General features: G+C 40.5%; 1 protein-coding gene across 1 annotated transcript in view; it reads left to right on the forward strand.

Moving 5' to 3' along the window:
* The window catches only part of VAPB (VAMP associated protein B and C), a 45,405-nt gene that overhangs the window by 14,517 nt on the left and 17,395 nt on the right, over positions 1 to 13,493 (forward strand). The window contains exon 2 of the mRNA XM_074347494.1: positions 9,541 to 9,693. Coding sequence (XP_074203595.1) covers positions 9,541 to 9,693 — 153 coding nt within the window. The remainder of the gene's footprint in view (positions 1 to 9,540; positions 9,694 to 13,493) is intronic.

Genomic DNA, 13,493 nt, shown 5'->3' on the forward strand with positions numbered 1-13,493 from the left:
AGTGTGAACTGTTCCCATGTTTTTCTGTGCTAGTTAATGTGGTATCACGCTGTGTATGTCACTAACATGTCTCCGAGACCTGTCTCTTGTTGAAGTACAGGTCTAGTGCATTCTTTTCAACTGTTGTGTAGTATTCCTGCATGAGAATTCAGCAGTCTGTCGTTAATAAGAGTACTTTATGCATTCTGAATAATAATTGCTTATCTGTTGACATAAGCTGCAAATATCCTTCAGCTTCCTAGGCTGCTCCTTGCTGTCTAGCTTTATGTCTTCTGCAGGTAGCTTTCCTGAGTTTGATCGTGGGCGTCCATAGCACTTTTATCTATTGAGTTCTTATTACTAGAGGAGGGTGGCTTGGGGTCTAGTTTTCCCACCTGTGGAGTTGATGGGGGGACTGAGTTTTCTCTCTCTTTGCCTCAAAGGAGCTAGGAAACTAGTGAGTTGAATAAGCCCAGCCTTAAGGTTGGTATAGTCTGTTTCAGTTGAGCTGGCTTCTTGTGTGTTTTTGATGGCATCATTAGTGAGTATTCTTGGTTTTTATTTCTCTTGCTGTAATAATGGATGTGATGTTTCTCAGTAACTGGCGTCTCCTGAGGATATCAGGAAGGTTACTTTATTAGCTTAGAACACATTGCATTCTGAGATTTCTTTGGGAAAGTCTTGTGTATGTGTAGAGTTCTTTATGTGTGGTTATTTCAAAAGAGGAGATACACAACTAGGCATTCTGCTGAAATATTGGAATCTAGCGTCTGCCATTAAAGACACGTTGGTTGCAAAGCTTTATTTTTGTTTCTTAAGCATTGATTTAATGTGTGAGCTAAGAATTAAATCATGAAAATAGTTTTTAAAAAACATGTCCTGATGTCCTTACTCTTGAATTCATGGTTATTCAAGAGCTAACTCTCTTTGAATATCTTTTACTGTGAAATCTTTCTTTGATATTTTAGAGGGGCAACTTTAAACAATATTATCATAGAATAATAATGATGAGAGCATTATTGACACAAGTGAACAATTTTCAGTTCCTTCAACCTGTATATGAACAGTAAAAACATCATGACTTCAGATCCAAGTTAAGGAGTATGGGTCCATTTACATGGAGTATGGGTCAGAATTAGAGGTGAGTTGCCACTAAGGAAGCCTGGTGTTCATTCGTACTACACTCACTCAGTGGTCCCTTTACTACGTGTGTTGCACTGTTTTAGGCGCCGGGTATCCAGTGATGAATCAAGTGGAGGTTCGCTGTAGGTGGGAAGCAGTCAGGAAAGGAACAAATGAAATACCATCAGCTTATAATAAGTCTAAGATGCAGAGGACAAGAAGGGTGAAGTGCTGCAGAGGGCGCAGCGGGTGTCTTGACGTTCATCCGGAGCCCGGTGTGCGCACAGGACAACGCGGGCAGAAAGAGGGGAAGTGTTGTTTAAAACAGATAGAAGCATGCCTGGCCGTCCACTCATTCATTCAGCAGATTTATTTACTGACTGCACTATGTCTGAAAGTGTTCTGGAAGCTGACGCTCAGTAGTGAACAAGAGGGTCAGAAAAGTGTCTGTGTTCATGGAGTTTCCCTTCTGAAAGTGGAAGACTTAACGTAAACAAGAAAAATAATGTGAAGATTGGTGCATTGCAGATGGGTAGGGAAAGCAGGAGGCAATAGGATACCTGTAATGAAAACAGACTATCAAAGGATAAATTTTAAAGACATCTGTGAGATATCCAACAGATTTTTACTTTATAGTGTCCATTTCCTCACATTTTAATATACTTTTCCCATACACAGAGTCTACTGTATTGAAACCTCAAGCATAATTTTATTGTCTTAATAAAATCTATCATCAGTCCTAGGCTTCTGGAGACAGATTATTACCTTCCCAGAAGGTAATCTTTTCAGAGTTGAAGTGAAATATGGTAACTTGTTTTTTGGAAGGGTTGAAGAAAAGAGAGATATTGTATGTACCTAAATTGTGTTTGCAAGCGTATAAAATAATATAGCCCTTTTTATGCAGAGTGAAAAAAAACCTGTTGTGAAGCTAATAACTTTAAATTTATATCTGGAAAGCTGAGACCTGATAGATTATATATCAAATTGGTATATAACTTGGTAACACATATAGTTTGAGTTTCAAAGTACTGTAGCTACATTGGGAGACATATTACAAAGGAAGGATGTGTATTTGCAATACCAGAATTTAATGAACTCCAGAAAAAGGAAGAAAAGCAAAAAAAAAAAAAAGCATCTTTATTCATATGTATATATAATATAAATATAAAAATGTGTTTAAAACTCAATAATATTTAATACCAAAAATGTTGGGGGGGGTTCCACCAAAAGTGAATTAATATAAAGGTCAAATAACTTTTTTTCCTTTTTTTTTTTTTTAAAAAAAAAAAGCTTTATTTTTTTTAGAGCAGTTTTAGGTCCACAGTAAAACTGAGCAGAAAATACAGAGTTCCCATATACCCCTGGCCCCACACACGCACAGTCACGTCCACTATTGACATCCAGCACTGGAGTGGTACATTTGTTACACCTGATAAACCTGCACTGACACATCAGTATCACCCAGAGCCTGTCGTCTACCTCAGGGTGCAGTCTTGGTGTGGTACATTCTGTGAGTTGTGATAAGTGTATGATGATGTGTGCCATTATAGCTCCATACAGAACAGCTTCCCTGCCTCAACAGTCCTCTGTGCTCAGCCTGTTTATCCCTCCCTTCCCACTTAACCCCTGGTAACCACTGTCTCTCTAGTTTTGCCTTTTCCAGAATGTTATATAATTGGAATTATACAAGATATAGCCTTTTCAGATTCGTCTCCTTAACTTACTAATAAGCATTTACGATTCTTCTGTCTGAATTTTCATGGTGTGATAGCTCATTTTCGTGCTGAATGATACTCCATTGTCTGTATGTACCACAGTTTATTCACCTACTAAAGGACATCTTGATTTCTTTCAAGTTTTGGCAGTATGAATAAAGTTGCTATAAACGTGTGTGCAGGTTTTTGCGTGGACATGAGTTTTCAGCTCCTTTGGGTAAATACCAAGGCATGTGATTGCTGGATAATGTGATAGGAGACAGAGTATGTTGAGTTTTTTTAAGAAAACTGTCTTCCAAAGTTCCATACCATTTTGTATTCCCCCCAGCGATGAATGAGAATTCCTTTTGCTCTACATCCTTGTCAGCTTATTGCTGTTGTCAGTGTTTTAGATTTTGGCCATTCTACTAAGTGTGTATCAGTATCTCGTTGTTGTTTTAATTTGCAATTTCTTAATGACGTATGTTGAACATTTTTCATTTGTGTATTTTTTTCATCTGTATATTGTTGACTGAAATAAAATCACACAGTGTGAGAGTTGTGGGTTAAGTTTTATTTGGGGCAAAATGAGGACGATAGCCTGGGAGACAGCATCTCAGAGAACTCTGAGGAACTGCTCTGAAAGAGGAGGGGGGAAACTCAGTGTATATATGATTTCAGTGAAGCGGGGGACGTGCTGTCAAGCACATGTTTAGGCAGAGGCTTGCTGCTGGCCACGAGGAGCAGATGTCACTGTTAATGATTTTAGTGCTTTTCTAGATATGAGAAGATGCAAGAATTTGGGCTCATAAAATCTTCTGAAAATACCTAATTATCAAAAGGCCTGTTCTGCCAGTTTTCCCAGAGCACAGACAGCCTCATTCCTGATCTCCATCCTCAACTCTTCAGGGAGTGTTGGAGGCCAGCTGCTGATTTAATCCAAGCAGAGGTGGATGGCAAGTGCCAGCTTTTAGTTGGCGAGATCTTATTTTCCACTTGTGTATCTTCTTTGCTGAGGCATCTGTTCAGATCCTTTGCCCATTTTTTAAGCTGAGTTGTTCATTTTCTTAGTGTTGAGTTTTTTAAGTTTTTTGTATATTTTGGATGACGTATTTTGAATGTGTCTTTCGCAGACATTTTCACCCAGTCTGCAGCTTGCTTGTCTTCTCGTTCTCTTTAACGCTGTCCATTGCAGAGCAAGCATTTTTAGTTTTAAGGAAGTCCAGCTTATCAATTATTTCTTCCGTGGATTGTGCCTTCTGTGTTGTATCTGAAAAGTCATTGCCAAACCCAAGGTTATCTAGACTTTCGTATGTTATCTTCTAGGAGTTTTATAGTTTTGTGTGTTTTTTAAATCTGTCTGTCTGTCTGTCTGTCTATCTATCCACCCATCTATATCTTTATTTTCTAGTTAAATTGAACTACCGAGTAAAAATAAAATAATACCCCTTAAGTTCTGTCCTGCTGTTTACAGATAGGGTGATAAGATATGCTTGAGGTTACATAGATAAGTAAGGTCAAGACTGAGTTTTGAGTTCAGTTGGAGTTTTCACTGTTACCTTTTGTAGTCATTGGGACCTGAACCCTTAAGTTATCCTTTTGTGAAAATGGTTATTTGTGAAAGGTAGAGTTTTGTTATAGTCTTTTCCTGCATGGATCTCTAAATGAATAATTACAGGAAAGAAGTACTTAAACCATGCATAGATTGGTAAAATATTTAAACATTTAATGGAATACTTTTTCTACAAAATGCTCTTGTGTTGATTAATACGTTTATCCAGCCATTTTTTATGAAATTTTCAATATCTGGAACCTGATGTCTTACTGTTGAGAAGTTTGCTGGATTGTGACCTTCTTTCCTTGACCTTTAAACCAGCACTTTTTAATTCCAAGACTCCATTTTTGTCAGTAAGACTGAATAATTAACTGTTCCTGCTTTTACTTTTAATGCTGTGCGTATTTCTGCTGGCATTGTATTATTTGCTTTCTAAGACAGGTCAATTCTAGATCTTCTAACTGTCTTAAAATACACACTTTAAAATGACAGGAAGCCAAACCTGGGTGGAGAAAGTAGTTTATACTGTGCTTAGCTTTATCTAAATACATTTTAGAGCATGTCAAGGAATTCAAATTCAAATTAGTTAATGCTATTCATGAACATCTGTCAAATTCACAAGAATTTTCACAGGTGACTATGCATAATATAGGGCATAAAGAACATTATTCAAATTGTTTAAAAGAAGAAAAATTAAAATTTTAAGGAATATTCCTAATTTCTCCCACATTCATGTTGCTTCATTTTTTGACCTATTTCACATTTTAGATGTTTATTCCTAAAATAAGTATCAATATAAATGTCTGAAATAAGGAATGGAAGATTAGAAAGAAAAAATGATTAAAAGGATGTGCTTCAGATCTAGAGATACCAAATCATTTTTTTCATCTCTTCAAAGAGAAAAGTCTACTTTTGAAGATTTCATTTGTGAAATTGACTCTGTACTACATAAGCAATGTTTAAATTCGTTGGTGATAAATATGCATGTTGGTATAGTAAAATCCCACTTTTTACATAATGCTTTAATGCAAATGGCAGTTTTATGAAATAAAACTGACTAGTAAAAATCTGAATGATGCTCATAAGCCCTTACATCATTTTTATTGAGGTTTTTGTGTATTCTGATTCATTAATACAGGGGAAAAGGAGACCACTAACATGGTTTATTTCCTATAAGTACTCAAATTGAATAGAATTTATTTTCAGTAAAATTAGAGTAAATTGCCCAGGGTGGGGAAAAATGGGTTGGCCTGTTTATATAAAATACCTTTTGAGTTTTATTCATGACTCTTTGCTGCCTTATCAATGATGTTCACTTTCAAATATTTTTAGTATGGTTTCCTCCAGATTTTTTACAAACAAAAGCCCACATAAGTCCAAAAAAAGTCTCTAACACTTAAAAGCTCAGGATTGCATTTTGAGGTAGATAGAATTCTGGGATATTTATTTTATCTTGCTTATTACTACAAATATTATTTGCCTTTTAATAATTTAAGCTACCTTTTAGGTGAATCATGTAGATCGAAATACTATTTAGATTGCTTTGTAATAAATTAACTGGTAGACTTTCTAAAAACAACTTAGTGTTTACAGTTAAATTTGGTTTATTTTTGTGGAGTACCTAGAAGAAAAGGTCGATGTAAAGGATAAACACACTTAAACTTACCTCCACCCCCGCACTCCTCACTTTATGAGGCAGGGTGAGGAGGAAGAGACATGAGAAGCTGAGTTGGAAACGTGCTCTTCATTCCGTCACAGTGAGGCCCTGCCAGTGTCCGTGTGCTCTGCTCTCAGTGTGCTTCACACCACCTTAGAAAATCTGTGTTTTTTTGCATGTGTTTGTGGGCTATTATGAATTCTTGGCATTCTGATATGAAGATGTTTCCATGTTCTTGAGGCAGAATTTTGTTGAAGTGAATAACTTTAAGCACGTACTGGAAAGCTATAAGGCCTGATAAGTTTATAAATCACTGTCAGATTATCCGTGAGAATATTGTTTTCCCCTGCAGGCTTTATTGTTTATTTATTTTTACTTTTTAAAACTCTGCTTTTAATTGATTCTTTTTTTTTTTTATGGAAGTATAGTTGCCCCGTGGGCTTTACATTTGAAAGCTTACTCCTTCTCAGGTGTCTCACATTTTTTGTCTGTTTTCTCCTCTCTTCCCCCAGCGTTGTGGGGCCGTTTGAGCTGGAGCTGTGCTTATGTGGCGTTCTTGTGATTGGCACCTTTTATGTGAGTTTCGGGGAATGTGTGCACATGGGGATTGTGCCTGTGTAGATCTGTCTGAGCTTGTGTGCGTGTGTGTGTGTAATTGCTTTCTGTGACTCCACAAAACCAGAGTTGTGTTTAGTTCTTATTTTTCTTTAACCACTGCCCTAAGCAAGCAGAGACTTAATGGGAGCTCGGACTTTCTTCATCTTCACCGTGAGTCAAAGGGCATGTGTTGGAGGGTGGAAGAGGGTAGTCATGGAGAGCTGCTGCCTGGGTAATCCCACAAAGACTGCCTCAGCACCGAGTGTCCTGTTTCTCCCTTGAGGCTGTAAACTTGATACAAGAATGGAACGTGGTCAGCATCTGGCTCTCCCTCACTGTAGCTGAAAATCCTCTTGGGTCATAGGGTACCCAGGCTCCTGTGTCAGCTTCTCGTTCTCAATATGGAGATGATGTAGAGTTTAGAGAGGGGGTTGTGTGTGATGGAGTCCGTAGGTGAGTTGAAATACCGGAGACTTTGCTTCTCCCCACATCTGGCCACAGCTGCATCTACAAAATGCCTCCCTGTCGAGACTTCCAGCTTGACTGCCAGAGGGCCAGAGGCAGGGCTTACTGGAAAGGTAGGCAAGTGGAGAAATCCTCCTTGGGCATTTCATTCTTGAAGGTGTCATTGCTCATAGAATGAGAATAGCTTTTAGTATTAGTAACTACAAAACAATAGGTAATCCAGTAGTCTAGTCGGTTCCACTATAATTTGACATATGCATTCCTAAAAATCACCATCCTATACAAAATAACACAATAAAACCATAGGATTTACCAGGAGAAAATGAGATTAGGTGCATTAACGCCAAAAGACTTCGTTGGTCTCACGCACACAAAGATAGGAACCTAATGGAAGCAGCAGCACAGTTGTGCACACGTTAAATGGGTAGGAAGTACATCAGTACCATCGTAGATGTGGCACTTTGCCTTGACAGAGACCTGACATTGGCCTGTGGAAGTGGCCGTGGGAGAGTTGCAGTCTGTGAGTTACTGAAGTGGAGGAAGGAGGGTTACCTGAAATCACAGGGCGTTGTACTCCAGGTGTGGCTGGGAGCGCTCCTGCCCCGCGTGTGCACTGAGGGAGCTGCTAGGTGGCTGAGACTTGCGCAGTTGTGTGTTTTGTGTGTTTCTGTGCAGCTCAGTTCAGCTGGATGCGGTTTTCTCTGTTCGCTTAGCATTTCCTGCAGACAAAATCACACATAAGCAAATGTGAAATTCGTTTTATGCTCAGATTGTCCCCCTAATACGCACATCAATCACACTGGAACAGACGCACATTTTCAAAATAAGCTTTCAAGCAGAACTGGCTGTAGTTTATTTTATTTTGAAATTGAGTCCCTTTTCCTTTCTTCCTTTTCACTGTTATTGATTTCTTAATTTATATTTAAGTTAAGCCCATATCAAATTGATTTTTCATACCCTGAGTACTTCCAGAGGTGAGAAAGCAGCCTGAGATTTTAATTTTGCTAGTGGTAACCCACGAGGTGGTTTCCTCCTTGGTGAATGTATCTGAGTCAGTCTCCATCTCTCTGTCTGTCTGGACACACACACACACTTTTACCAGATGCCAGGCACAGCGCCGGAGATACAGAAACCAGTAAGGTATCATCCTTGTCCTACAGAACCTAGAATCTCATTGAAAATTTTTCAAGGCACAGACTTAAATGTCTTTGTTTTGGGTCTTCTTAGGGAGCAGATGAACCAACTTTAGGTATTTTTTTGTATTTCTTAGTTTGTGAACACACAAGCACATACACCCCCCCAACTCATCTCTTACTTTTGATACAAAGAGTAAAGAGCTTGTCTGGAGGAAGCACAAAGATATCACTATTTACCTAGTGAAAAGATGTACGTTTGAAAGGGGTTAAAAAGGACCCTAAGAGGCCTTGTACTTCAGCCCTTCCACCTGACTCCTTAAATAAGCCCTCGTGGTCAAGGGTTGGAGGTAGACTGGTAAGTGGAAAAAGAGCAGGTTTCAGAGCGAGTGAATAGTATGAGTCATTTATGTTAATCCCTCCTCCCCACGCACGTATGTAAGTACTGTTTGTGCACATAGATGGTGTGGGAGGATCCCCCATACTGTTAATACTGGTTACCTCAGGGGACCAGGGAAAGCTTATTAACTTCCTCTTTATACATCTTTCATTGTTTGGCTTGTTTTAAGAAGCATGTTTTACTTTTTTAATTAAAAAATCTAATAAAGTAGAAAATGAATAAATAATAATAAAAAATACCCTTAAGGCACCGAGCTTTGTTTCAGTCTTCCCAGTAGCCTGTGTAGTTAAAACTGAATGTGACGTCTCAGGTGTGGGCTGCCCAGCAGGGCTCTGAACCTGCTGCCTAAGGTGATAGTAACTTTTCTGCAGCAACACTGTATTGCTGGGGGGAGGGGGTTGTGTTTATAGATCATTAATGCTTTAAAGTCTTTCTTACATCTGCTACTCTTGGCACGCTCTGCCTTTGATAATCATTTTGGTCCCAGGTCTCATCCTTTACGTTCTCCCTGGTAGGTTTCACTTTGTCACTGTGGAAATCAGTGTTCAGCATAGGTTAAGAACTGGCCTTGGATTCGCGCTGCCCAGTTACAGATCCTAACTACCACTAACCAGCATGAAAACTAGACAAGCAGTGTGTCCTTCTGAGCCTCAGTCGTCTCCTCCGGCAGGAGGTGTGAAGCTGTGAGGTCTCAGTGAGACACTGTGTGCTGGCACCCTGCCTGGGGGAGGTGCCGGTGGCAAGGGGGAACTCGGGGAGTCTCGGCTGTCCCTGCTGCTGCGTCGGCTGCAGCTCATCGCTCCTTCTGTCAGAGCTGGTTTGGGGTCTTGAATCTTCCCTTAACCATCTTCCACATCCCTCCTGACCCCAGACCATAAATGACTCGATCTTCTCAGTGTCCTGATGAGGTCCCAGTCAGTCTTCATGTCATTCCACAGGCCCCTTCACCGACGTTGTCACCACCAACCTGAAGCTGGGCAACCCGACAGACCGAAATGTGTGCTTTAAAGTAAAGACCACGGCACCGCGGAGGTACTGTGTGAGGCCCAACAGTGGGATCATCGATGCGGGAACCTCCATCAATGTGTCTGGTAAGTCCTGAGGATGAAGGCCAACAGGGTGGCTGAAAAGGCGCCTAGACGCAGTGGGGTTTCTCACAGCTTGTTTTTGCAGTGGAGCCAAGAAGGTGGTACACGTCTCTCCCCAACCCTCCACCCTCTGATTAAAAAGTTTAGTGGGTCCCACTCACCTGTGGTTTTTCCGTAATCAGTGCCTCTTTGGTTTAATGCTTACAGCCGTTGTGCCTCAAGAGTTAGAGCAAAATTACAGTGGTAGCTTCAGACTTGACTTCGGAATGAGTTTGGTTTTCACTCCCTTGAAATTAAATCTGCCCTTTGGCAATAAATAAAACAGGGCTAAACAAACTTAATTTTACTTTGTGGGAGAAAGCTAAATGAAGTTATTTTCTTATTTAAGCTAAATGATTTCTGACATTAAGCTCATGTCATTTCCAATGATTGGTAACTGCACTTTACTGATTGTGAAAAGCTAAGGGAGATGAAGGCTGAGGAAATTGGAATATATTCAAGGGTGCAAGTTTTGTGCATGTCTGATGGGTTTTTTCCCCTCTTGTCTGAGAGTGCATATATTTTCCAAAGTCCAACTTTTGAAAAGATGCTGGTAAAGTGCCCAAATTGAGAATTGGATTTCAGAATTAAGGAGATGTAACTGATGGGTTTGAGTCTAAACGTATTTTAGAAATGGAATAAACTTTCAGCTCGTTAGAACTTCTGGATCCAGCAGTGCCTTCTGTATTTGTGGAGGAGCAGTCAGGGAGTGTGTGCTTATCCTCTAAGGGTCAGGAGATGCTGTCGCCCACTGAGGGTTCTGCATCGCTAGAAGCTGCGACTCATTTGAAATGGGTACCTGGCTGGCTTTTTTCATGACAGATTTTGATTGTGATACATTTGGCTATTCATTTGACACCTAAAAGAAAATGACTCACCTCTTTGGGAAGATACAAGGTGTTTCATTATCTGATCATTTCTGCAAACTCTCATCCCCTCCGTCCACTGGTCTCTCATTGTGGTGTGCCCACACCAGCTGTCCCTTGTGTGCCTCTCTCTGAGGCTGCAAGACCTGGTCTGGACTCTCAAATTGAGTTACTATTCAGGAGAAATCAGGAGGGTGGGAGCCAACATGTATAGAGGGTCCACACTGCTGCTGCTAGTATCTTGTGTAATTTCTGTTCTCTGCCCTATGAGGGATGCCCCCGTCGTACTGAGGAGACCAGTGGCCATAGGCTCATGAAGCTGGCAGGTGACAGAGCCGAGACGTGAGTTGTTTCGTTTGGCTCTGAAGCCCAGACTCTGAACAGCAGCGTGCTGGAGAAGGGAAGGGACCCAGGTTGTTGGCATTTCTGTGCCCCTTGATTGTATCATTTGGTTTCTGTTTTTCCCCATCATAGGAATGTTTTTTAATATTGGGCATTTGTTTTGATTTATGATTGTCTACTTAACAGGGACTGGGATTTTTGAGGTGGTGGCCTTCCTTTGTAGGTAGGAAGGTAAAGTACAGAGTGTGATCATGACCATCGAGTCACGTGGGTGATTAGTGTCAGAGCTGATATTTGAAGCCATGTGTCTGTCCTGATCCAGTGGTTCTTCTGTGATACTGAGCTGCCTCAACAGTGCTAGGGGATGGCCCCACTTACAAATGAATATAAAACAAAATACCTTGGTTCTCAAAATGTAGGGTGCTTGGGGAAAAAAACAGTTGAATAATAAAATGTCCATGTGTCTGCAGGTCGTCCTCCTAAATGAGACAGGGTTATGTTTACACATGAGAAAAGACTCTTCTGATTTTTTATAATTTTATTTTTTATTGAAGTGTAGTGGATTTACAAGAGGGCTCCTTTGTTTTTGTTTGGTGTGTATTGGTCTCAATGCTTGAGGTGCACCTGGGTGAAGCCAGGTTTCATTGCATTTCTAGAACAGCCTCACCAGTTGGCAGAGGAGGCCAGCCTGCATTTGCAGCAGTTTTCTGTGCTCAGGGGCCATGATATCACTTGTTAGACATTCGTGTCTTGGTGCACTTTTCCAAGAGTCCTCTTGAAATGCAGCTACATGATGACATCGTGGTGAGTATGTAGAGGTTCCTTCGGGAGAGAGACTGTCCTCAGGAGGAGGAGAGCAGCACACAGGCAGTGTGGCTGGTTCCAAGGCCAGCAGCTTTCCCTTCTCCCCACCTGCGCACATGGCCGAGCTTGGTTTCGCCCACTTGGAGATCACTGGATTTCTGAACCACTGGATTCAGAAACCTAAACAGGAAGCCACTCTGCTGTTTAACCTGTGGGCTGATCTTTGGCGGATACCTTGACCTCTCTGGGTTCTAGTTCTCTCACCTGTAAAGTGGAGAGAATGGTATTTCCCTCACAGAGTATTTACCAGTGCTGAGAAATTGTAACTGAAAGCATGATACGAGAGTGGGGTTGCATTCTTCTTCCACCATCATTGACAAAAACTGGCTAGTTTTTGTTAAAGGTAGATTGTACATATTTCAGTTGCCTTTATGGAAACAAATTAATTCCATACATTTTACTAGTTTATGGAATTTTTCTAATTCTCATTTAAAGAAATTTGTATTTTCTTCTTTCTATAATATGCATTTGTTTTATAGTGAAAAGTCACTGGTAAATTTTCAAGTATAATCTATAAAAAGGTGGCCATCAAATCAACTTAAAATACTAGCATTGCCCTGCCTACCACCGTGAATGTCACAGCATACCTGAAAAGGACATGACTAGTACATTGTTCTCCCATTTGTGAAATCCCTTGGGATGTGCTAGCTATTAGAGAAGGTTATAAATCATTCTTTGAGATAGAAGGGCAGGGAGGGAGGAAAAGAGGAGGAGGAGGATGGTACCTACACATGGAGCTGGCCAGAGACTGAGGTTTTGAAGGCACACAAATCAGGGTTATGATGGGGGACTGAGACTTTCTAGCTGTCAGGTGTCTTTCAGACACACCCTGTAAAGCTCTTCTCAGCTGTCAGCTTAATCTGATACTCACAGGACCTTATACATCAAAAGTCCAGACTCTGACCTGTCATGTCATTTTCTTCAGAAGATGGCAAACCACTTGTTGGATCCTTCACGAAAGAAAAAGTTCCATTTTATAAACTCAAGTGGTAAAGTTACAGTTGGAAACAGGTGTAACCTTAACTTTGTGTGTGTGAGAACGTGTGGACTTCCCAAAGGGGTGCTTTGGGATCTGGTCACTCGGGTCTCTGAGTCCTTTTCTTTGTCCTCTGGATAGGTGCTCATTTATCTCGTTCTGATAGCCCCTTCTGGGATCTGTGCCTGTTGGACGAGCCAGTGCAGTGGGTGAAGCGGGCTGCTTTGTGTTTGCATTAATTGGCCCAGCATGCCATGGCTTTGGCCCCTTGCTCCTAGTTACACACCGTCTACTAGAGATGATTTTGAAGTATTCAAATCTGGACCTCAGCAAAATAGGCACACTTAAATGGAGATTGGAGAAGAGGAGATTGGATTTTTTTCCCCAGAGATTTTAAATGCAAGGAAAATAGAACTTTTTGAATTAATGAATTGTTTGAAGCAGTGAGGGGTCTCCCCATTTGTTCTAGCTTTACAAAATCAAATCTATTTTCTGAACTGTCTGGTGGGGAAATATTTTTAAGGTAGATAATTTCTGAAAATGTCTTTGTGGTAAGCTGTTGTGGTAACGGTTGTGTTTTTTTTTTTTTTTAATACTGCAGATTAATAATGAGGGAATTTTCCATTAATATTCCAAACCATGTTTGCCAGCAGATATAGCAGGTGAAGTGGTCAAATTATGGGCCCATCAAAAATACTGACGCTTCCTGTAATACG

Source organism: Camelus bactrianus, chromosome 19, assembly GCF_048773025.1.
Source record: "Camelus bactrianus isolate YW-2024 breed Bactrian camel chromosome 19, ASM4877302v1, whole genome shotgun sequence".
Taxonomy (NCBI): Eukaryota; Metazoa; Chordata; class Mammalia; order Artiodactyla; family Camelidae; genus Camelus; species Camelus bactrianus.